At 44.4% G+C, this 24,031-nt stretch overlaps 1 protein-coding gene across 3 annotated transcripts in view; it reads left to right on the top strand.

The window, feature by feature from the left end:
- ATG2B (autophagy related 2B) overlaps positions 1-23,608 on the top strand; it is a 78,934-nt gene extending 55,326 nt beyond the window's left edge. For 2 of the 3 annotated variants that reach the window (XM_004754730.3, XM_004754729.3), the window contains exons 32-42: positions 1,189-1,297; positions 2,246-2,440; positions 3,292-3,393; positions 8,936-9,014; positions 9,312-9,519; positions 12,009-12,078; positions 12,417-12,499; positions 13,622-13,743; positions 13,993-14,147; positions 14,869-15,018; positions 18,551-23,608. In XM_004754730.3, the coding sequence (XP_004754787.1) occupies positions 1,189-1,297; positions 2,246-2,440; positions 3,292-3,393; positions 8,936-9,014; positions 9,312-9,519; positions 12,009-12,078; positions 12,417-12,499; positions 13,622-13,743; positions 13,993-14,147; positions 14,869-15,018; positions 18,551-18,781 (1,504 nt within the window). In that variant the 3' untranslated portion in view covers positions 18,782-23,608. The remainder of the gene's footprint in view (positions 1-1,188; positions 1,298-2,245; positions 2,441-3,291; positions 3,394-8,935; positions 9,015-9,311; positions 9,520-12,008; positions 12,079-12,416; positions 12,500-13,621; positions 13,744-13,992; positions 14,148-14,868; positions 15,019-18,550) is intronic. The other variant, XM_013057417.2, reaches the window with a different exon arrangement.
- The last annotated feature ends 423 nt before the right edge of the window (positions 23,609-24,031 follow it).

Below are 24,031 nucleotides of genomic sequence, written 5' to 3'. Positions count from 1 at the left end.
CTCATGCTGTCTCTCATGCTCACTCTCTCTTGCTCTCAAATAAATAAAATCTTAAAAAAAAAAAAGACCCAGACCTTGTCCTGCATTCAGAAGGGCCATTATGGAAGCAGATGAGGGCAGTGAAGTGAAATCTGTGCTTCAGGGGGCAGGGGCCAGGTGTGGCCCTGAATGTCTGGCATCCAGCAGTGCCAGGCAAAGGGTTGGTGCTCCTGAAGTACTTGTTCAATGAGTGTGTTGTTCGGTGGAGCTAGAAGAGGACCAGCCCGCCTAGGTGCAGTGGGAGCGAACTTTCTCGTTTAGGGTGGGAGGATCAGAAAAGGTTTCAGGGAGTGGTAATCGTTGGCACAACAGTGCAGAGACTTTCTAATTAAAAATGATTTTGGGGTGCCTGAGTGGCTCAGTGGGTTAAGCTGCTGCCTTCGGCTCAGGTCATGATCTCAGGGTCCTGGGATCGAGTCCCGCATAGAGCTCTCTGCTCAGCAAGGAGCCTGCTTCTCTCTCTCTCTCTGCCTGCCTATCTGCCTACTTGTGATCTCTCTCTGTCAAATAAATAAATAAAATCTTTTTTAAAAAAAAAAGTGATTTTTTTAGGGATGCCTGGATGGTTCAGTCAGTTAAGCATCTGCCTTTGGCTCAGGTCATGATCCAGGGCCCTGGGGTCAAGTCGTGCATCAGACTCCCTGCTAAGCGGGGAATCTGCTGCTCCCCCTGCTTCTGCTCTTTCACTCATGCTCTGTCAAATAAATAAAATCTCAAGGAAAAAAAAGTGATTTTATTTATTTATTTATTTTTGGTATTGATTGGGATTGTACTCTGATTTGGTATTGATTGGGATTGTACTCTGACTGTAGGGAGTTTCTGAAGTAATAAGGAACTTCTCAGGAGGTCTCCTTTTTCTGTGTCCTGTTACATGAGCACCAACACCATAGTAAGGTTTTTCTGTAGTTCTGAATATTTAGCAGGCAGATGATTGTCACAGTGGCAGTAATAAAATTCATGTTCTCCGGGCCTCCAAAGCATTAAGATTTGATATAGAGAAATACCTTCTGTGACCATGTCTTGATAGTTCTGTAATCCTATTTTCTTTTTTTTATCTTGCTATTTTTCCTGAGGTTACTCATTGCCTTTCTTAAATATTTCCTTTAACAAAAGGATTTTTTTTTTCTTTTTCAATTTTTCCATTTATAGCAGTCCCCACAGTTCACCTTCTCACACTCCCACAAGGCATGGACGTAACATGGTATGTGGGGGAAAAGGAAGAAACCATGACTTTTTAATGGAAATACAGTTAAGCAAGGTAAGATGGCATTTTGAAAAGAAAAAGGCACTGCAATAGGAGCATTAATGGGGGTTCCTTGGTTACTCCCCAGCCTGGTGGTCTTAAGCCGTAAGTCCCAGTCTTTTGGATTAGAAAAATGCAGGGGTCTTGTAAAACTTTTGCTTTTTCTTTCTCAAATGTTCCAAGAAGTTTGAGGGGTTTTGTTTTGTTTTTGTTTTCCCAGGCTGTCCCTAGAGGAGTGTGTCTCAGAGTTGAGCAAGCATCAGAATCCCCTCGAGGGCTTGTTAAAACACAAGTTGCTGGGCCCCAGAGTTTCTGAATCAGTATGAGGTGGGGCCCATGAATTTGCATTTTTAATGAGTTCCCAGGTGATTCTGATATTACCTTTCCCAGGACCACACTTGGGGAACAGCTCCCCTGGAGTAGCTATCTGGGAGGGCTGCCGTTGGATAGGACCTGTGTCAGGTCCATCAGGAATGTCTAGAGACCAGTATGTCCAGGTCACCAGTGACATCCTGTGCATTCAGTTCTTTCAGCTTGTCTGGGATTGTGCCAGGTGTCACATAGTAGGGTACTTAATGGGGAAATACCGTAGTGACGATTTCATTGTATCCTTGCCCCACTTTGGAACTTGAACTTTATCTCCACTGATTGTTTTTCAAGCAATTTCATAGGTATGCAAGATGATAATTTTGTGTATTATTCTGTATTCTTAGAGAGAGTTTTGCTTGAAAAGGGTAGGGATTTTGCCAAGATCAAATAAGAGATGTCAGCCGAGCTTATCCTTGTGTGGTGGACACACATAGATGAAGAAAGTGAACAAATGAAGGAATGTTCTGTTCTCTGAAAGTGGAATTGGAACCCGAGAATTCCACGAAAGTGATGGGTGATACTTTGCATTTTAAAGGAGAAATCTAATTTAAATAAAGGGTAAAAATTGTTGTGTATTCCTTCTTTTCTGTGAAGGTGAAGTTTCAGCATGAGGTCTACCCGCCTTGCAAGCCAGAGTGTGACTCTGGCCTCTTAGAGCACCCAGTCTCCCGGCAGGTGTTCATCGTGCAGGATCTTGAAATTCGAGACCGTCTGGCAACATCACAAATGAATAAGTTTTTGTACCTGTATTGCAGTAAAGAAATGCCTCGAAAAGCTCATTCCAACATGGTGAGATTTAAGACCTCATATTTTCTATTCTATGTTCATTTTGGAAAAGTGTGTTTATTGTATCTAAATGCAGAAGATTGAAATGGGGGAATTCGAAGTTTTTTTTTTATATTAATATGAAAATACCTTTTAAATATTCTGTTTAAGGATTTATTAATTTTAAAAGATTTTATTTCAAACAGAGTGAGTGGGCATGAGCTGGAGGGAGGGGCCGAGGGAGAAGCAGACTCCCTGCTGAACAGGGAGTGGATGTGGGATTTGATCCCAGGACTCTGGGATCATGACCTGAACTGAAGGCCGATGGTTAACTGAGCCACCCAGGTGCCGCTTAAAGTTTTATTATTTAAAAATTACTTTACATGTCGCTTTTAGGGTCTGTTTTATAATTGTCAGTGTATTGATACCCGAGGCAAACTGGAAGTCCATGGTGATCTACACAGAATATTTAGTATTGCTGGAAGTGTTCCAGATTTCTGACAGTTTGTGAGTTGTAGTGGAGTAGGAATGATTGACTCAGGATTGCTGGACGAAAACGGTCCTAGAAGCTGTCTTTGGAGGGTGGCCCTATGAATTCGCTCCGGGGGCCCAGCGGACCCTGAAGCGCGTGTACCACACTGTCGTCTGTGTCTTTCCCACTACGGAGAACCCGTATCCTGAGCTTCGGGGAGCGCGTGACCCAGAAGGGTGTGATTCAGGCCTTTAAACAAAAAGGGGGAAAATTCCACTTTCAGTTCTCCTGTAACAAATGGGACTTTTTTCCTTTGTTTCTTTTTTCTTCTTCTTCTTTTTTTTTTTTTAAAGAAAACAAGGTTGTAATGTAGTTGGAGAAAAATGTTGTTCTTCTCTCGTAGTTGACGGTGAAAGCACTGCACGTGCGCCCGGAGTCCGGCCGGTCGCCGCAGGAGTGCTGCTTGCGAGTGTCTCTGATGCCCCTTCGCCTCAATATCGACCAGGTTTGTACTGCAAGCGTCGCGTGTGGAATTCTGCTTCTGTGTCCCAGCTTCAGAAGGAGGGATTTAATATAGGTGAATTAAAATGTTTATTGTTATTTGACTGTTACGAGAATCACATAATTGAAGAATTCTGCTGGTAAAGAACAGGGCAGACTCATCAGGCATTTGGAATCTGAACTGTTGGTGAGTAAACATGATTAGATGCTCTGCTCCGGTCTCCTCATTGTCCGCATGACCCAGCGCTCGGTCCCTGCTTCCCCTTGTCCCGTGTCCGGACGCGCGCTGCGGCAGGTACGCCGGTGTTTTCAGGGTGTAGGAAACGAGTCCCTGATGTCTGTGATTGAAAGATCCGAGCGTTTGTCTCTTCACCACAGCACCTGGAAGAGAATTCCTTCTGCCCTGGGCAAGATGACAAATTATTTTGTCACGGTCACATTCTCATTGTGACTGTGAACAGGTCACAAACAACAGATTTGTGGAAAGACCCAAAGAAGTCCACTTTGCGAGCAAGCATTTCCATCAAATTGTCCCGGGTTTTCCCTTAACTCCACTGTTTAAAAGATAGTTGGTGCCGCTTGGGCAAACTAGGTTCAGGGGGTGTGAGCACTTGATGCTCTTCAGTCCGCTGGGGTCACATTGGGGTTAACGCCTCAGTTCTCTTTCCCTAGTTGGGGGCTTTAGGCAAGTCACTTCTCCAAGCCTCACTTCCTTTACTGATAAAATCAAAGTAGTAGAGATAGATACAGAATCATTTTTTAAAAAATAAGGATCAGAAGAGACTTGCGTGAGTTAAATATTTAGCTTGGTGTTAAGGATCAGAAGTATTAACTGTTGTTCTTATTAACTGAAGCACGTCACACCTGGAGCAGATAAATGGAGTTTGCAAAGTAGTCTGCTTTTGAGACGGCTGAACTCTGTTTGCCGCACATTGATGGGGAAGGAGAGTCTGTGTGGAATAGCACTGTTGGTTTGCTTACGTGGCACGGATTCAGTAATGTTGACTTGTTATTGAAATACGTAACATATTTCAGGAAGAAGGTATTAAAATGATCATCTTGTGAAAATATGGGCAGTTTCTCAGAAAAACTGTCTTGTGAGGCACCGAAGTTCAGCACAGTTTCACATTAGTATCTGTAGCTTCTGAGGTAGGACGGACTTGCCAGTGGTTCTTTAGATTTATTTTCTCTCCTTATGAGAAGAATTTCTTTGGCTACCCATATTTTGACTTATCCATACATGGGCCCGTGATTGTATAGTTTTACAGTCAAGCATTTATGGGAAATTCGATCTGTGGAAATTAGTGTGAGCAAGAATTTGAGTGGGAGACTTCTTTATGGCATGACTTTGCCAGACATAGCAAACCCAGGTTTTTTCCTTTCTTTTTTCTCTTTTTTTAAGATTTTATTTATTTGAGAGAGAGAGATCATGAGCAGTGGGGAAGGTAGAGGGAGAACCAGACTCCCTGCTGAACAGGGAATCTGACGCAGGACTCAATCTCAGAACCCCGGGATCATGATCTGAGCCAAAGGCAGATGCTTAACCCACTGAGACACCCAAGTGCCCTACCCATTTTTCTTTAATAGGCTTTTTTTTTTTTTTTAAATATTGAGCTTAATTTCTTCTTAGAACTATAAAGCATTATGATTTTTGAAATGGGGAGATACTAATCTTTGAGAAAGCAGGGAACTCATTCTTTTGGCTGACCTGAAGAGGAGCGGGAAATCGTTCCCCAAGATGAACCCAAGGGGGGCACAGCCGTGCTCGCAGGCGTGTGCCAGTGGATTCATTGCGCAAACGTCCTTTCGGACTGGCACCTTCTAAGATTGACGAGCTTTGGTTTGAGAGAGCAAGTGGTCATCTGAAGAGAAAACCAGATACTTCTGTTCTCCATTTTTTCTTTTGAAAACAAATCAGTTGAAGAACGATAATGCTTTGCATAATGTTCCCCCCCCCCCAAGCATGTCCCTGACTTTATTTCTTTTAAATAGATCATAGATAGTGAGTATGAAAGCAACATGCTATTTTCTCATGTTTTCAAAAAAGCTGTGTTGGTGTTTAAGTTCAGGGCCATTGTTTCCAAAGCTCGGCATGCCCATAGGACACTAGGCAGAAGGAACAGTTTTCATCTGGGAAAGGGTAAGTAGATGAGGCGGTCATGTAACTAGGCAGTTTAGTTGTGAACTATGAAGAGGCCAGATTTCCTGACTCCCCTGTCTGGTGTCCATTTCAGTGTAGCACTGCGTACAAATCTGTGCGGGGAAGATATGCTTGTTAGTCCCAAATGATCTGCCGAATGCCAGCCTTGTCCCAGGTCCTGTACCAGGATTCTGGGGACACAAAGATAAGTGAACATCCCCATCTTCAAAGATCTCTGTATGGGGGTGGAGACTGACATAAAACAGAGGACTTTTAACACTCTGAGGTGAGTCCTAGTGGTAAAGATACGCATAGCGGGATGTGTGGCAGCAGAAGGGGTTCCAGAGCCAGGCAGGGAGTTCAGAGGAATGAGGGGTAATCAGGAAAGGCTTTATGGAGGAGGTGACACTTGCCATGGGTCTTAAGGGAAGTGGTGGAGTTAGTTGCATTAAGATTTGTGTAAAGGCATTGAGGGCCCATTTCAGGTTGTGAGAGGAGATGGGAGGCTATTCTGGTAAGGGAAGTATGTGCTTGGCTGAGGTTTGAGACGGTGATTATGTAGCAGTACTAGTGGGCACATTTGTGGCTTCATAGCATCATTGCTTGATTGAGTATGACATTATAATTAATTATTTTAACACTTCTGTCATGTGATAGAGGATACTGTTAGTATCTTCTCATTTGAGAGAGAGAGAGAGAGAGAGCGCATGAGAGGGGTGAAGGTCAGAGAGAGAAGCAGACTCCTCACGGAGCTGGAAGCTCCATGTGGGACTCCATCCCAGCACTCCGGGATCATGACCTGAGCTGAAGGCAGTTGCTCAACCAAGCGGGCCACCCAGGTGCCCCTGTTCGTATCTTCTTAAAGGTAGAAATAACTATAGCCTAAATTTATTAAGAAAACAAAAACAAAAACCACATTTCTTTAAAGTTTTAAGAAGTTGATTCTGTGGAGGTATAGTTTGCATACAATAAAGTGCCGGATTTTAGGTGTACAGTGTACAGCGTGACAGATACACTGGAATAACTACTCCACCAGTTGAAATAGCATTTTCTGTGTCCTTCAGAGTCCCCTGTGCCCCATTATGGTCAGCCTCCAGCACCTCCAAGTAACCACTGGTCTCCTTTCCATCGCCATAGGTCAGCTCGTTCCGTCCCACAGCTTGGTGTAAATGGAAGTGTGTTCGGCTTCCTGAGCCGGGAGCTTCACCTGTGCGGAGGCGTGGCTGTTCACCTCTGTTCGGTCCGTTCCTTTTTATTGCTGAGGACGGATGTCCTGGTGTGGCCGTGCCACAGTTTGTGTAGCCATTTATGTGATTTATATTTGGTGGTTTTCTTGGTTTGGGCTCTTAGGAATAAAGCTGTTACGAGGTTGTGTACAAGTGGTCTTTGTCTTGGTTATCATAAACACTTTCCAGGCCATGAGGCAGATGCGTATTTGACCATCGTAAGAAGCTGCCGGTTTTCCCTTATAAGGTGGTTAGACCCTTGGTATCCCTTCCCCCAGGAACTTAAAGGGAGCTGCTGCTGGTTCACACGCTGACCAAACCTGACACTGTCTTCTTAATTTTAACGGTCTTATTTGGTGTTCATTGTGGTTTTCGTTTGCATTTCCCTGAGGACTAACGATGCTGAGCGTCTTTTCACACGCTTACTTGGCGCCTGTGCACCCTTTTGTGAAGTGTTTGTGTCTTGTTAGTTTTAAAATCAGGTGGTTTTATTGAGTTGTAAAGAGTTTAGCGTGAATACCAAAATTAAAACTTCTGAGAGCATATTGAAATGCTGACAATTAATATCTCCTCTTCTGTTTTGTGCATTTGTAGTGAAAATAGATAAAAGCCACTGTCTCTATGGTCTTCTCTCTCTCTCGCTCTCTCTTTTTTTAAGATTTTATTTATTTATTTTATTTATTTATTTGGCAGAGAGAGAGATCTCAAGTAGGCAGAGCAGGCCGGGGGAGGGGGGTAAGGGGGAACAGGCTTCCCACCAGAGCAGAGAGCCTGATGTGGGGGCTCGATCCCAGGACCCTGAGATCATGTCTTGAGCCGAAGGCAGAGGCTTAACTCACTGAGCCACTCAGGTGCCCCCCCCCTTTTTTTAAGAGCATATTTATATCTGGAAATTTTCTCTTGTGTTATTTGAAGGCATAGAGTCCAAGTATTTATTGTGTTAAAATATCACCATCTAGTGGTCAAAGAATAATATTTTAGGTACTATTACATTTGAAACATCTAATATTTGATACACATATGTTAAATGTCTGTATATATGCACACATACCTGGGTGATATATAATGTATGTAATGTAACAAAATACACTTCTATAAGTGTGAAGCATAAGGTAGTGGGCAGTTCATAAACCCACTGCGTTACTGTAGAACCCAAACCGTTTCCGTACTGTGGAAACCATGTCCTTGCTCTTCAGTCCCCTCCCTCAGTCTCCCATATGCCGCATTACCTAGAAAAAATGCCTTTCTGACTTTCGTCATTGATACCTCTGGTAAACGTTAGTAGTAGTTGATTAGATCCTTTGGAATGACCAGACTCAGGGCGTGCTACCAAATATGACCCTTTACTTCCCCACCACACTGCATTTTGGTACAGTGGTGATGCTTTATATTAATTGAGAATTTTTTTTAAATGGAAGGAAGAATAGGCATTTAATCTCCAGATGGTGAGAGTGAGGTGAGTACAACGAAGCTGCTAATACCTGGCAAATGTGGCTCGCTCGGACAGCATTAAGACAGGTCCGTGCATTTTCGTTATGATACCATTTCAGAAGAGACCACACTGGGTGATTTTATGGATTTTAATTTTGAGTATCTTGTCCGTTGGAGAAAATGTGTTAAGGCAATAGAACATAGTGGTAAAGGCAGAAATATGGCAGTAAGAACTTGCGAGGTACATGCCTGTGTCCAGGCCGGCCGGCTGCTGTTCCTCACGGCGGTGACACGCCCTCTGCCGCCGGTTCACACGGAGCGCTGGTGTCCGAGAACAAGGGCGCCGCATTTCTGAGAAAACCAGTATGTACTTGATTTAGAAATAGCTGTGTGGAAAAAGAAAAAAAAAAAGAAAGAAATAGCTATGTGATCTTTAACTTCTGTATCTTAATTTTAACAAATCTAACTTTCTCAGAGTTGTGAGAATTAACAAGGAATTTGTGTGTGTGTGTGTGTGTGTGTGTGTGTGTGTGTGAGAGAGAGAGAGAGAGAGAGAGAGAGAGAGAGAGATGGGGGGAATAGGAACAGTGCTTCACACAGATGAAGAACTCAAAAAAATTATAGTGGTTTTTGAATGAGTAAAATACTGGACTTTGAGATACTTCATAGTTTCAGAAGTAGATGTCCCCCTCCCAGGCCCCCCGCCCCTGTGCCTGCCCTTTGGTTATAATTACATCTTTTCATTTTAGGATGCCTTGTTCTTCCTGAAGGATTTCTTCACAAGTCTTTCTACAGAAGTAGAGCTTCTAATGGCTCCAGATCCAGAAGGTATTAAATATGTATAGTTGGAAAAAGTCTATAACAAGTACTTGGGTTGATTTTTGATTGTTATGAGGCCTTTTTGGGAGTGTACTGACAGTCTTTATTCTCATTTATATAAATGTGCTTTTATATTTTGCAAATGCTGTTTATGTGAGAGTAATAATTTAAAAGGTAGAAGTCAATTTTCTCTAGCAGTAATGGTGTTTATTAAATGCAGCAAAACAAGTTAAATTCATATGAATTTTAAATGGTTGCTCTAAAGAAGCGTTCCTAATTTTTCTAATGTGCGCATTACCTTTTCAGTTAAAAAGTCTCCTGGAGCTGATGTCACCTGCAGTTTGCCAAGGCACTTAAGCACCTCCAAGGAGCCGAATCTAGTTCTTTCTTTCCCTGGGCCAAAGCAACCTTCCCAAGATGATGGTGCCAACTCAGTGGGAGTGGTGAATGGGGAGGAAGAGAAGGACTTCTCAGCTGAAGAGGCATCATTTAGTGATCAGCCCGTGTTTTTTAGGTAAATCACTTAATTTTGATGACACGTGAAATTATTTTAGTGTTTTGCAGGTTCTTTAACATGTTTATCCACCACTAATTATGAGGTTACTTCAGCTTTTCTTTGCACTGCTGCATAGTAACTGGTGTCTTTATTTATTTGTGGGCTCCACGTGCACTGCACCCTTGATTACACATGGTAACCCTGGTTCAGGAGTCGTGTCTCCTGATTCTGTAGCAGGAATGTCCTTTTCCTCCTACCTTCTTCCTTCTGTCGCTCTTCCCGGTCACTCTTACTGCCGCTCTTCCGGGTCACTCTTACTGCCGCTCTTCCCGGTCACTCTTACTGCCGCTCTTCCGGGTCACTCTTACTGGCTTATTTGTACCTCCTTAAACATGATGCCCTTTCCTCTTTGCCCTCACACACCTTGGCTTCCCTTCGGTTTCCCTGTGCTTTCCTTCTCCCACGTGCAGAAGGGCATTTTCTGTCTGGTTTTGCATCTGCCCTTCCCAATGACTGTTGTGTCTTTCCTGGCCCTTCGCTTGCTCCCTGGCTCATTTGGCACTGTCGGGAAGGGCCCGCATGCTCCCGCTGTCCTGCCCACCACTCCGCTAGCTGCTTGCACGCTGGAGTTATCCCTCGTTTCTAGACCTGTTCATCGTTCCCATCTTCCTTCTATCCCCGCCCTTCATGGGGGGCCTGGAGCCTTGGCTCTTTTGGAAGGAGGAAGAAGAAAGATTGAAGCCATCTGTGTTGTGAGGAGCCGTTCGTTACTCCCCTCGTTTTCCGTACTCCGGCTGACATCAGTCACCCCCAGATTCTGGCTTTTCAAGCTGACTTTAGGTTAGACTTTGGGCATGGCCCTACGTGGGCAGTCTAACTATTTAAAGTGCTTTCATATTTTATATATCTTGTATACTGTAGAAAATAGAGATTTTATATACTTGTATACTGTAGAAAATAACATGAGAATTGGAAGGGTCCTGTAAATGATCTCTGGCAGTTTTAAACATTTCACCAGGAAAGAAGAATCTCTTTAATTACTTACCCACATTGATCTTTGATTTTTTTTTTAACTACAAAAAATTGTGTATCGTAAGTAATAATTCAAATTCTCATTTTATATTAATCACACATGAACTCCTGGTTTGTTTTTTGTGAACACTGGATAACCAGTCCAAAAGAAATTGAATTGTTAACAGTTTTGGCCTGCAGGTGGAGAAATTTGACACTTTTTATTCAGCATGCATAGCCTCACTTAGGTAAATTTTTTTTTATAATTAGACTGTTTAAAATAGCTATGGATTTGTGTTTTTACTCTCACAAGCTCCTAGAAGGCTTAGAGTAGTAGTCAGTGATACAGTCCAGGTTACTCACTTCACGGGCGAGGAACTTTAGTGTCTGGAGAAGTACGTTGCCTTGTTCAAGACCACACAGTTAGTGGCTGAGTCAAGGCCAGAACACAGGTCTTAATCCCAAATCTAGTGCATTTTCTAAGTGATGGCCTGATGTCTGCCAGCCATCCCACAATATTTATTGAGCTCTGTGTATGCCACAGTGAGCAAGGTCGAGAAAAATTCCCTGTATAATTGAGCCTACAAATAATTTACATACGTGATTTGTCATATTATGTGCCATGAAGAAAACAGAGAAAGGAAGAGAACCAAAAGGCCCAGAGAACCAAGTGGAGATACGTGTTTGGATGATGAGGGATGACCTGGGGTCCCAGGTTCTTGTAATGATTGATGTTTAAGTACAGCTTTTCCATTTTACTGTGTGTTAAATTGGACTTTTGGGGAATGGCTTAGGATATAAATGCAGACACTAATTCTGTAGAAAAATTGTGTTTTAAGTCCAATTTACAGTCCAGCTTTGGGAAGTTAGTTCCTTTTGTTTGATGTATACTATTGGTGGTTGTGTGTCAGTATCCTGCTTATAAGCATTAATTTCAAGGATGCTCACTAAAATTCACCAACAAGGGTGGCATTTTAAAAATTGACTAAGACGTTTAGGCTCAGAGTTAAGTTCCTTGCCCATGATTACACGTATAGCTGGTAAAAGTGGGATTCGTGGCTGGCTTTTCTGGTGCGCTCTGCGTCATGGCGCAGTTGAGAGAAGTCCCTTACCTCTTCTCTTTTTTACTTCTTGGAAATGATTATATTATTTGGTTTGATCTTGAAGGTTGCCTTTATTATTCTTTATAAATTGAGAATATCTGCCAGAATAAATTTTTCTAAGGTAAACATTAGTAAACTAGGGGAAGTTTTTTTGTGAGAAAATTTAAATAAAATATATACAGTGTATAAGATGGTTAACATTCGTTTAGTTGTTATATTACCTTAAGAAAAGGTGGAGCCAAAAGACATTGCCCTTTATTTAGGCCTCGAGATAGTCACCTTATTTATTTTATGGTTCGTTTTTATTACCTAGTTGAACTGTTTAATTTATATCTAATTTCAACCACAGGTACTTCTGAATATAAATAACTCCCCTCCTTTCTTTATCTTCAGAGAATTTAGATTCACATCAGAAGTTCCTATTCGACTTGATTATCATGGCAAACACGTATCAATGGATCAGGTTTGGAAACTTTGTATAAATATATTCTACAAAGTTATCTTTTCTAATGGAGTTAATTTTTAAACTTTTTCTGTAATGGTTTATATGTTTGAAGTGACGTGCAAGATTTTAAAATTTAATTCTGTTTTTAAAGTAAACATTATTTACTTTACCCATGAGTAAAATTTAGTATAAATTGGGTAATATATATTATTGCATATATTTTTTTTTGCTGTAAATACTTCAAGTGTTTTAGCTGCATTAATGGATGAATACTACCTTGACTTGTCCAAATGACCACTATTTTAAATGTTTGGTCGCTCAGTTACACATTAATCTGGCTTTTTTGAATTTTAAAGGGTACCCTGGCCGGAATTCTGATTGGTCTGGCCCAGTTAAACTGCTCAGAGCTGAAGCTGAAGAGGCTTTTCTACCGGCATGGGTAGGTCGGTTTTTATCTTATGAGGTTTTATGGTATAGTGACTGCAGTTAGTTTACAGCAAACCAGGCATTGACTTTTCTTAGCAAACATTAATCATTATTTTACAGTATTCTGTGCAGAGAGCTCATTCGTGGAGGAGGCTTACTGATTAGGGTCTACTTTTTATGCTGAGAGAGTAGTAGTTTGACTAGAGTAGTATTTTGCAAAAATAGCTGTAGTTATTTTTTAAGAATTTCCCAAGGTCATAAATTCATTTATTTATTAGCAAGAGGACTGGCATTTCACAACATAATGGTTCATAGTAACTGAGACCTACGTGGCAATTATAGACAATGAGTTAATCCTGTGCTAGAGCTTTGAAGATTTTATTTCTTTATTTAAGAGTGAGCATGTGTGCGCATGTGGGGGGCAGGGAGAGCATCTCAAGGAGACTGTACTGAGTATGGAGCCTTATGTGGGACTCGATCTTATGAACCTGGGATCATGACCTGAGCTGAAACCAAGTCTGATACTCAACCAACTGAGCCACCCAGGCACTCCTGTACTAGAGCTTTAGGTGTTCAAGAAATAGGAGCAGTGGAAGGACACATTCATATATGTTACTGAAGCTTTATAGAAATTACTAACATTAAGCTGGATTATACATATGTGTACATATGTTTATGTATATTCAGATTGAACATCTGTAATATTTTGTCCTCGTAATTGGTACATTTTCTTTTAAGTTAAAAAAATCCCCCCAACTTATTATATAAACAAACTAAGTCAGAGAAAGACAAATACCATATGATTTTACTCATACGATGAACAGATGAACATAGGGGAAGGGAAGGAAAAATGAAATAACACGGAGGAGAAGGCAGACCGTAAGAGACTCTTCACTGTAGGGAACAAACTGAGGGTTACTATAGGGCACGGGGGTGAGGGGTGGGGGTGGGGTAGCTGGGTGATGGGTGTTAAGGAGGCACGTGATACAACAAGCACTGGGTGTTCTGTGCAACTGATGAAATCACTAAATTCTACCCCTGAAACTAAACAAAACAAAACAAAAAAAACTCCCCAGTTTATCTGAACCTACAAATCTCTTTCTCTTCTCTGTATACTAATAGTCATTTGCTCTAGCTTGCTAGGTGTTGACAAATTGTTTTCGTATGCAATCACCGAATGGCTTACTGACATTAAGAAGAACCAGCTACCAGGAATCCTGGGAGGTGTTGGGCCTATGCATTCACTAGTACAATTAGGTGAGTGTTTTTTTTAATCAAAAGATGATTTATTTTGCTTGATCTGTGATTCTTAACCCCTTTGGAATTATGAGTGTCTTTGGGACAGTCTGTGTGAGGACCATCTTTCTGGAAAACTTTGTGTGTGGTCTTACACACCTGTAAGAGCACTTTGCGTCCCATTTGAGGATAAAACCCCAGGGTTGGAATGACAGCCGAGATCGGAGCTCCCGCAGTCCCGCTGATTCTCTCTGGTGACTGCTGTTCTAGTGCAAGGCCTAAAGGACTTGGTCTGGTTGCCGATAGAGCAGTACCGGAAGGACGGCCGCATCGTCAGAGGCTTCCAGAGAGGGGCTGCCTCCTTCGGCACCTCAACAGCGATGGCTGCGCTAGAGCTCACAAACAGGATGGTTCAGACCATACAGGTATCTCGCCACCGACCGCCTCACTCTATACAGAGAGGAAACGCTACAATAAAATGGCTGGGATTTTTGTGTTTTTACAAAGATACTGTGAAATACACCAAATGCTGAGAATAGATACCTTATTCATGATGATTTAATATCATTGGGTTTTGTGGGGATTTTTTTCCTTGTTTTTATTTTTTTATTTTTATTTTTTTTTTATTGCTCAGCTTTCCGGTGTTAATAATTGGTAGAATAAAACAGTGGAATGCAGTGTCAAATTTGCTTGCCCGTTTCAGTTCAACTGTAACCGTTAAGTCAGTCGGGGATTTATTTTGCCTCATCAGTGAGACTAGATCCTAGCTAGACGTGAAGGAGGCATTGCAGATCGGACAGGAGATGCAGTAAGGGTTGTCCTGCTAAGTACTGGACTCCGGTTGACCTCATGCACGTGTCCCAGACAGGGCGTTGTCGATTAACCTGGTAACACGGAGAGGGTTCTCGGAGGGAGAGGAGGGACTGAGAAAGTCTGCTCAGTCCAGATACTTAGCGTTCCCTTTAATGTTCTTGTTACGGAAGTGCTCAGTTTTTGTCGGGGAGAACTCGGGGCCTGCAGACACGCCTGCGGTAGAGCCTGCGAGTCCCCCCGCTCTGCCCGGCTCCGGTGGCAGGTGCGTTGTTGGAGCACAGCTCTGCAGATTGTCTTCTGATGCGTTTCTTACTTTCTGGTGAAACGATCCAGGCCGCAGCAGAGACCGCTTATGACATGGTGTCTCCTGGGACCCTTTCTATTGAGCCCAAGAAGATCAAAAGGTTCCCTCATCACCGCTTAGCGCACCAGCCCGTGGACCTGCGGGAGGGCGTGGCGAAGGCCTACAGTGTTGTCAAGGAGGTGAGTGCTGCCCCGGGTGGGCAGGCCGCAGCGCGGTTGGTCGGAAGAGCATTCTGTGGTCACACACCCTGGGGGTGTGCTTGGAATCGCTGCCCCAGCAAGTGGCGGTGCCTGCAGGAGGTCCTGACGGGCTCCCCAGGAAGAGTCGTGATCTGGAGGAAAGGCTGGTTCTTGGCGTGTGGAGCCAGCCGGGGAACGGCCACGCACACACGCTCGCGCCGGCCCGACGTGCTCGGTAGTTCTGCGCCGCAGTACTCAGCTTTGCTTAAAAGTACAGCTTTGCTGGCGAACCGCTCATCCTGATCCCGTTCCCATGACTTCACTCTCCTGAAGGCGGTACACATTTTTGGGTACATGTTTTTATACTTTACTTTGTATTTATTCATAAGCAACACATACCATTGTTTCTTCCTTTCTTTCTTTTTTTTTGTTTTTTAAAGGTTTTATTTATTTATCAGAGAGAGAGGGAGAGAGAGTGAGCACAGGCAGACCGAATGGCAGGCAGAGGCAGGGGGAGAAGCAGGCTCCCTGCCGAGCAAGGAGCCCGATGTGGGACTCGATCCCAGGACGCTGGGATCACGAGCTGAGCCAAAGGCAGCAGCTTAACCAACTGAGCCTCCCAGGCGTCCCCATACCATTGTTTCTATTTTAAGAGCTAACATACTTGGTGTCATAGTGTACGTAGCCCTGTATTGTATGCCTTGCAAGATCTGCCCATGGCGATACACGTCCCCCTCGTTGAGATGGTCGCATGGCCTTTTGTCGTAGAGCACAGCGTACTTCATTTTCTCTTGGTAGATCTTGTTTTCCTAAAAGCACCGCTGTGGCAATGTTCATAGAAATGTCCCTTTGTTCATCTGTGCCAGAGGTTAAGAATGAAGTTGGTGATTTGTAATTATCTGAATCTCAACATTTATTAAGCCTAATGGCAGTTTAGTTGCACCAGTGAATCCTGGTTTTTAATGGGCACTGTTGGGGATGTTCCCAATTGTAATCTTTCTTGACATTCTTTTTTATGACATGAATTTTGAGATTTTTAAAAAATATTTATTTATTTGAGAGCAAGAGGGTGAGAGCGAGCGAGCGAGCACTAGCGCTGGCAGAGGGAGACGCGGAGTCCCCGCCGAGCAGAGAGTCCGATGCAGGGCTCGATCCCAGAACCCAGGGACCATGACAGCTGAGCTGCCCAGGTTCCCCAAGGTGGTTTTAGTCTTGATGCGTGTATTAGGATTTTATTAAAGATCCCCCCCGCCCCCCTCATATTCTGACAGGCACAAGTGCCTAGGATGGTCTTTTCCCTGACAAAGTGGCCTCTGTGGTTCCGGGTGGTTGGAAGACCACTGAGGTAGGGCCCCCGGGAAATGTATTAATGGAATAAATAAAAGCAAGACCACTTGCTTTTCTCCAAAGGAGATTCAGTTAGAATAGGGACTGGTCAGATCTGTTCTACAGATGTCAGGATTGGGCCAGTTATCAGTAGACGTGTTAGAAGTCTGGTTTAAAGAAACAATCCTGGGGTTCAGGGCAAAGCTGGGGCCCTGGCAGCAGGATATAATAGCACTTGGGTATGGAGCACTTTGGAGTTAGCATATCGCTTGCCTGCTCTAACCTGTGGTCATCTGAAGAAGTATCTGGGTGCTGACTTTGTGGCAGGCGTATAGCAACCATTCAGGGGAGTCAGTGTTCCTCACTTGCCCGAGAGGACGCCGGCGCAGCGGGACTGGCTCCCCGTGTAGCCGGCGAGTCAGCACTGGGGCCACGGTGGGCCCCGGGGGATCCGGGTCTGCCGTGTGGTTCTCTGTGTCTGACTGTCAGTGCGAAGAGTTGGGGAGGGGAAGGTGAGAGCAGTGAGCACAGATCAAGGTGGTTGGGGTGCTTGATTCCACGGCATCACACTTCCGTGTTAAATGCTTTTTGAGCGGAGGCTCCTCTGTGGTGATAAGTATCTTCCCTTTGAGATGTTAGTGACTCAAAGATGGAGAGAAAGCGTTCCAGCTGTTTCACAGATTGGCTCCTCCTTGAAGTCAGGGCTCGGCTCACGGTGCCCAGACCTGTTTTGGTGTGGACCTCCCAGCTCAGAATTATTTTAACAATTTTTTAAAGAAAATTGAAAAGAAAAAGCATCTGTGGTAGAAACTGTGTGGCCTGCAGATAATTCCATGTGCTGCTGACCGCTGCTGACGTCACTCGCCTCCGAGGTAGCCGGGGGCCGTGGGGAGGGCAGCGGCCGAGCTCCGGGGCCGGCCTTGTGAGCTCCGAGCGCCGGCCTCTGCGGGTGCCTCGTGCCGCTCGCGTCTGACCCTCACCGCACACCTGGAGCCGCCCCCTGAAAGGACTTGACTAGCATCCAGCCCAAACAAATCAGAAAGAAAGGGTGAGGGAAAGGACTTGACTAAGATGACACTGTGATGCGATGCAGCCGAGACAGGAATTCACGGCCGTCGTCTCCGGGACGCGGTGGGGGTCCTCACGGTGTTCTCCCCCGCCCGTGCCCGCTTTGTCGGTGGGCTGGGGAGAGGGACGCTGTGGACAAGTGCCGCAGCCGCGAGCATTTTCTGTATTGTCGGTTTCGCTGACTGTAGGTGCTTGTAAAACCGCACTCGTGTTTGTTTCTCGTTCTTCCGTACTTGGTCTCCCTCTGCGGCATCGCGCGCTCACCCTGCCGTGCAGGGCGGACAGGACACTCTGTTAGCTTGTCGGAGCCAGGACTGGATTCTGGGTTAGGACAGCGTTCTTGCTTTCCCTGGAGAGCAGCCCAGAGTGCCTGGTGCGGTGCCCTTCCCTGGAAGAGTCAGAGCGGAGCAGGGCCTCGTGTCCCCTGTGGGGTTTGAGTCAGACGGTGGAGTCCAAAGTCAGGGGACGCTTTACCTACCACTTTGGCTTGATCAACAGATTTCTACGTTCAGCTGTACGGTGTAGCAGTCACAATTATTTTAATATTACACAGGGATAAGAAACATGAAAAAATGCTGAAGAAACTTTTAAATTATTAAATAAGTTCCTGCTTTATGTTTTCAGAATTTTTTCTGTTTAATCCAATCCTTTCATCTTCATTGAATCTTCAGTTTCTTTTCTAGTACGTAGCCAGTAACTTAAAACAGATCATTTTCTGGAGCTTTGTAGAATTAGGTTTTCTTATTATAGTTGAATCAAAGGAACGATCACTGTATCCCTTTTGTGATTATATTTATTCCAGAAGCTTTGTTTGTGATATTTAACTCGAGTGATTATTAGTGCCAAGAAAGCTACTCTTCGATCATTGAATACTTCTTTAAGCTTCCCTACCTGAAATGGTAGCTTCGCTCTATTTTCTGCACACAACGTGTCACAACAAAATGCTAAATCATAATAATTGCCTCTTATTTTCCGTATAATTACAGTTTGTCATAAACATAATTATCCTGGGTTATCTCAAAAACACAGTGGATTTTCTGGTCTAGGTATAAGCATAGTGTTGATGAACTCTGCTGACGTTGTATACAGTAGGTTAATGCAGAGATTTTTCTGACCTTCTCTCCACTCCCCCTTTCAGGGACTCACGGACACGGCTCAGACAATTTACGAAACCGCAGCTCGAGAACACGAGAGCAGAGGGGTCACTGGTGCCGTGGGCGAGGTCCTGCGCCAGATTCCTCCTGCGGTGGTGAAACCTCTGATTGTTGCCACAGAAGCGACATCAAATGTATTAGGCGGCATGAGAAACCAAATTAGACCTGATGTTCGGCAAGACGAGTCACAGAAATGGCGCCACGGGGAAGACTGATGCTTCAGATGCGATTGTTTATGGAGATAGTGAGGGTGGAAATAAGGAGCACAGTGTCCCACTGGCAGCTTTAGAGGGTCCTCATTTACTGTGATTGTGCTCATCTCAGGAACAAAAGCATTTCTTAGTTAAATAATTTAATATCAAAGCAACATGCAACCAAAAACTTGTGACATTTAGGGCTGGTTTGGTACTTGCCTAGAGAAATGTTTGGTGGCTAGTGTCAAAAGACCGGAAGCGTTTGCTGCCCAGTGAGTGGAATGCTTGCTCTTCCTGAAGTGGCTGTGGTTTTCCTTGCTACGGGTGAGAGATCATTGGCAGCCTCCTGTTACACAGTCCAGAGTGCTCAGAAGCATTTGTGCACTTTGAAAGCACTATTTATATTGCCCTGAGGAGTTGATTTTCTCAAGGTTTAAAGAGAATCACAGCTTCGAAACTCTCATTGAGAATGAGAGACAGAAGCTACAGGGAAAGCAAAACAAATAGGATTTTAATATAAATATCACAGAGGAATAAATGACCTGGTCTGTTGGATTTAGTGTCCATGCGCTTAAAACATTATTTCCATCCCCTCAGAAGGTCTTTCTGGGGGCGTTTGAGAACGTGCGTGTCGCAGACATGTCTGTCGTGTTGCACTTTATTGTGTGTGTGTGTGTGTGTGTGTGTGTGTGTAGATTAATACAAGTCATGTGATCTGTTCGTTATGTAATTTACAGATTTTCATAAAATATAAAGAGGAGTAAGACCATGTTTTTGGCAAAGGAAGCAAACTCAGATGGAGTCGCTTCCATTTATTTCGAGTGTGAATGAAAACGTGCACTCTCTGATGAACTGGGGCCCGCGTGATTGTTCGTGTGCGTGCACTCTCTGATGAACTGGGGCCCGCGTGATTGTTCGTGTGCGTGCACTCTCTGATGAACTGGGGCCCGCGTGATTGTTCGTGTGTGTGCACTCTCTGATGAACTGGGGCCCGCGTGATTGTTCGTGTGTGTGCACTCTCTGATGAACCGGGGCCCGCGTGATTGTTCGTGTGCTCACTTTCCAGCAGATACAGTGCAAGCTTGTTAGGAATGTGTGGAAAGGGAGATTGGAAATGATTTTTACTTTTCTGAAATTAACCAAAAATCCTCCAAACATGCCCTAGTCAGCTATTTCGAAGTACCATTTTTACTTGGTTAACAATGTACATTTTGATAACCTGTCAGGAATGAATAAAGTATTTTTATTTAAATTTAAAATTGTTTTATGCTTCCATGAACATTCTGCTTTTCTCAGAGCATATTCTTAGATGCAGCACTTGGCTCCATCCCAAGACACTTGGGAATACTTCCTCGAAACTGATTTTGGTTAAACCCAGTAAATCATTACCTAGGAGTGAGAGGAAAATTGTTCGCAAGGACTCACTTTTTGACTTTAGGTGGATCTAGTAGAAAGAAAGTGTAGGGCTTCGTGTTTAAACTGTTTAAAGTTGCATGATGTGCATTCTCATTTTCTGACGCAGGGAGAAGGCCGCCATCCATGTGAATTTGGATTTCAGAACCACATTTCAGGTTGGGGTTTGAAAAATGTTGAATCGATCCCATTCTCTAGATTTTCTGAACAAGAAAGCAATGTAAACCCAATATCTGGACATTGAAAATTTATGAAAATTGTGTTAAACAGCATTTAATTTTTATTTCCTTTTCACTGCTAAAAAAAAACCTTAAAAGGGCTCTGCTCACAGAACCATCATTTACTTTGTCCCAGTTAAATGGAGTCGTGTCGAATGTGCTCCTGAGTGAACAGTAGCCACACCTGTGTGTCCTGGAGGAGGCTCAGCCTGCTTCTGGGGCACGTTTTGACCGCCCTGCTCGCTGACTTCCATGTCTCCTGAAAACGATATACCATGTCTGTCATTTGTGGTGATAAACCAAACTGCAAAGCCCTTGACCAAACTTAAAAATATAAAATCTCGTCACTTTTAACATACATCTTCCATAGTTACCCTATTGAAGTCTAGTTGGCTACGGTCTCGGGAGAAAGACTCCTCCTCCTCTCTGTACTCTTGACTTGCAGACAGACCATCTTTTGACAGATTTGGTTTATAAGTCCTGTTGTAGCGTTGATCTTCATAACGTCATCTCCGTGCTTCTTACTCTGTCCTCTACTCCTGCACCTGCTAGCCACAGAATCTGGGTTTGGGACCCAGAAACCTGCCTCAGAAAAGTCCAGGGTCAAGGCTCTGTTCATGGCCCATTTAACCAAGGTACTCTTTATTCGAGATGTTTAGGTAGACTGTTAGAAAGCTTCTGCATTATTAAGTATCCTTAATTTTTTCTTTCTTACAAATACCTTTTCCAGCCTTTAGGTCACAGTGACACAGTAAGAAAGAGGAGCACTGGGCAGGACCCATTAGGTAGCCAAGTCTGCCCTCACTGGGCAGGTGACATGGTCAAGGCATTGGATTTCTCTAAGCCTCAGCGTCTGTAACCCAAGGGGTTTTATATGACAAAGTACAACAGATTTTTGGATGATCAGGCCGTGTGTGTGTGTGTGTGTGTGTGTGTGTGTGTGTGTGCGTGCGCGTGAGAAGGTCTGGGATGTAGTGCTTGGTAGACTGTCCCAGCCCTGTGACTCCCCAGGCTGGGGGCGCTAGAGGAGAGCACGGAGGTCACACTGCACACAGCAGCCGTGGCCGCCTCGGATCTTGGATCTCTCAGAATACTGCGTTTCTGGGTGGCCACAGTGCCTGTGGGGTTGACTTTTGATGTGTTACTGTGTGTGGAGTAGACAGCGTGTGTCCACATGTTGCTGCATGGCAGCCATCTAGGTGTTTCCCCGGTGAGGTCGGGTGAGTGAGCCTGGCCAAGATCCGTCAGCGAGTTTTAGGATAGCACAGTGTCACAGAAGCATGTGAAGGCCACTTTCTAAAGGCCGGGAAGGCCGTGGGCCATGGCAATACTTCCTCTTGAATGGGGCTGATGCGCACCTCTGGTTTCCCTTCCTGTGTGCCCCCAGGTTGCTGTTATTTACAAGTAGACCATTCCCTTTCAATATTTGCCTTTTAGGATAGATGTAACACAGTATTTCTTCTAGACATAGCAATAAGCTTTCATTTTTGTGGAGTTCGGGTCCAATTTGGATTTCCACTTTAAGCACATATATTTCACATCAATATTTTTATAATGCAAGACTCACTTTAGGGAATCTTTCCAAGTCGCAGTGTGCCTAGAATAGCAGAAATACTAAAAACTCGTGTTTCCTGCCTCCTGCTTTGTGTCACTCTTAAATGGTATTAAAATATTTCCAGGAAAAATGTTTAATTTCTAATCCCCTCCTTTAAAAACAGTGTTCTGTAGGTTTGGTGCCTTTGCTCAGTCTCAAAATAGTCTAGGCAGTTTTGTCTGCTCCCGTGCTGGGGCTGCTGGTCCAGGGTGTCCTGCCTCCCGCCAGCGTGTTTGGGCTGGATTCTAGGCACTGTGTCTTCTCCCCAGAGCAGACGGAGAGCGGGCAGTGTTGGCTTTCAGCAGTTTTAAATGAGAACCCTTCACTACATGGTTTCAGGGTTAACAACTGCCGGAACATTAAATTCTGTAGGTGAGAAAAACCTCATGACTTAAGAGACCTCACTGGCCTCTGCTTCCATTTTTGTACTCCTGCACGGATAAAACTCTTCAGAATTACGGGGAGGAGTGTGTCAGGACTAGTGTTCACAGTGAGCAGTTACCCCGTTTCCCCTCACATCCTCTGGACCTACTTAAAAGGCCAATGTCTATAAAGTTCTTTGAGCTTGAAAGTAAGGAACTGTCAAAAACAGAGTGATACTCCTGTATCTGTAGCTGCACCCATTGGACATACCCACTGGTATCAAGTAGAATAAATCAAATAGAAATCTGTGAGTCTTAGGTTTAACTAGGAAGATTATCTGTATAGTATATAGTTAACGTCGGGGAGAAAATCTTTAATCAAACAATCTTATTTCTTCTTGTCGGAAGGTAGAGTCAGTCTTGCCATAGAAGCCCAGGTGAGTGCTTTAGTGCCAACTTATTTTTATTTCTGTATCTTCAGGACCATGTAGGCACACCACCCCCTTTGATAGACCTTGTAAGCACAGCTGCCCCGGGTCCGTTGATGTGGGAGTGTTTTCCTTAGATCCTGTTACTGTACGTGAGACACAGAAAAGGTGCTCTAACACCATCCTCGTGGGCTGCTTTGGGGTGAGAAATTGGGGAGTTTCAACTGCTCACGCTGAGAGGTCCACAATGGTCAGAAGCATCCGTGTCAGGGATTTTTGCCTCCTGTCCCAACCGTGGGCACCGTGGTTTGAGCGTGTGGCCTCGTGGTAGGGACCAGGGTGCGGGCTGCTGTGCGTCATGGGGTGGTGGAGGTGGCAGTGGGGGGCTCGTGACCCTTCCGGTGCCGTGGGCTGTGGACTTAGCAGCCTCTTGTTTAAGAAGTGTGTCTGCTTTGCTGTTTCCCTTGTGTTCTGTATGTACGAAATGGCAGCTTCCAGTTCCTGGTTGGATTTGTCCTGTGTGGTTTCCATAAGCCACTGGTCCACTGTGGAATCGGTGCGGGGAGAGAGGGGTGGCAGCAGGGCGGTTGCCAAGTTCAGCCCCTCTTGGAAGCCAGCCTGACTTACCTTAGAGATCAAACCTAATCTCACACAACGCTGTATATTCGTTGCTAAGTTTCCTCATTTCCCTACTTAATTTTGGATGTGAGTACTTTAAGAATGCTGCTGCTGTATGAGTCTTTTTGTGGAAATGTAACGTGTCTGTGTGACTATGGAAAATATTATGAGATGAAGAGTACTCTTGAAGAAAATTAAAATATTTACTCTTTGGAGCTTGCTTTAAATGCTGTTGTCTTTCGCCAAGCACGGGTCCCAAGGCCTACATAAAACACTTTTCAGGGTGGGCTGTAGGTCTGTGTCAGACCCGGTCACTGAGAAACTGCGTTCCCCTGAGCCCGGTGCTCATGATGGCAAATCGCGTGTCCACCCGCTGCCTGTTTCTGAGATGCACAGGGACGAGGCGGTAAAGTTTGCCCCTCCTCCCCCCTGCAGGGCGTCCGTCCCTCTTACCTCAGCCCTCCAAGGTGGGCTTGTGGCAAGCACACCTTCTAGTGTCTGTCTCAAGGGCCTAGATCAATCCCTGGCAAGTCTGCTCTGGGTGGGGCAGTGTTTTTACTTGTAAAGACGAAGATCTTATTTATTATTAATCTTTTGGGGGGCAGCAAAGCAAGGTTTTTTAAGGGTAGCAAAGTGAT

Source organism: Mustela putorius, unplaced genomic scaffold (assembly GCF_011764305.1).
Source record: "Mustela putorius furo isolate JIRA1106 unplaced genomic scaffold, ASM1176430v1.1 tig00000129_pilon_pilon_pilon, whole genome shotgun sequence".
Taxonomy (NCBI): Eukaryota; Metazoa; Chordata; class Mammalia; order Carnivora; family Mustelidae; genus Mustela; species Mustela putorius.
The sequence above is the reverse complement of the archived record's forward strand: the minus strand, read 5'-3'. Positions and strand labels throughout refer to the sequence as shown.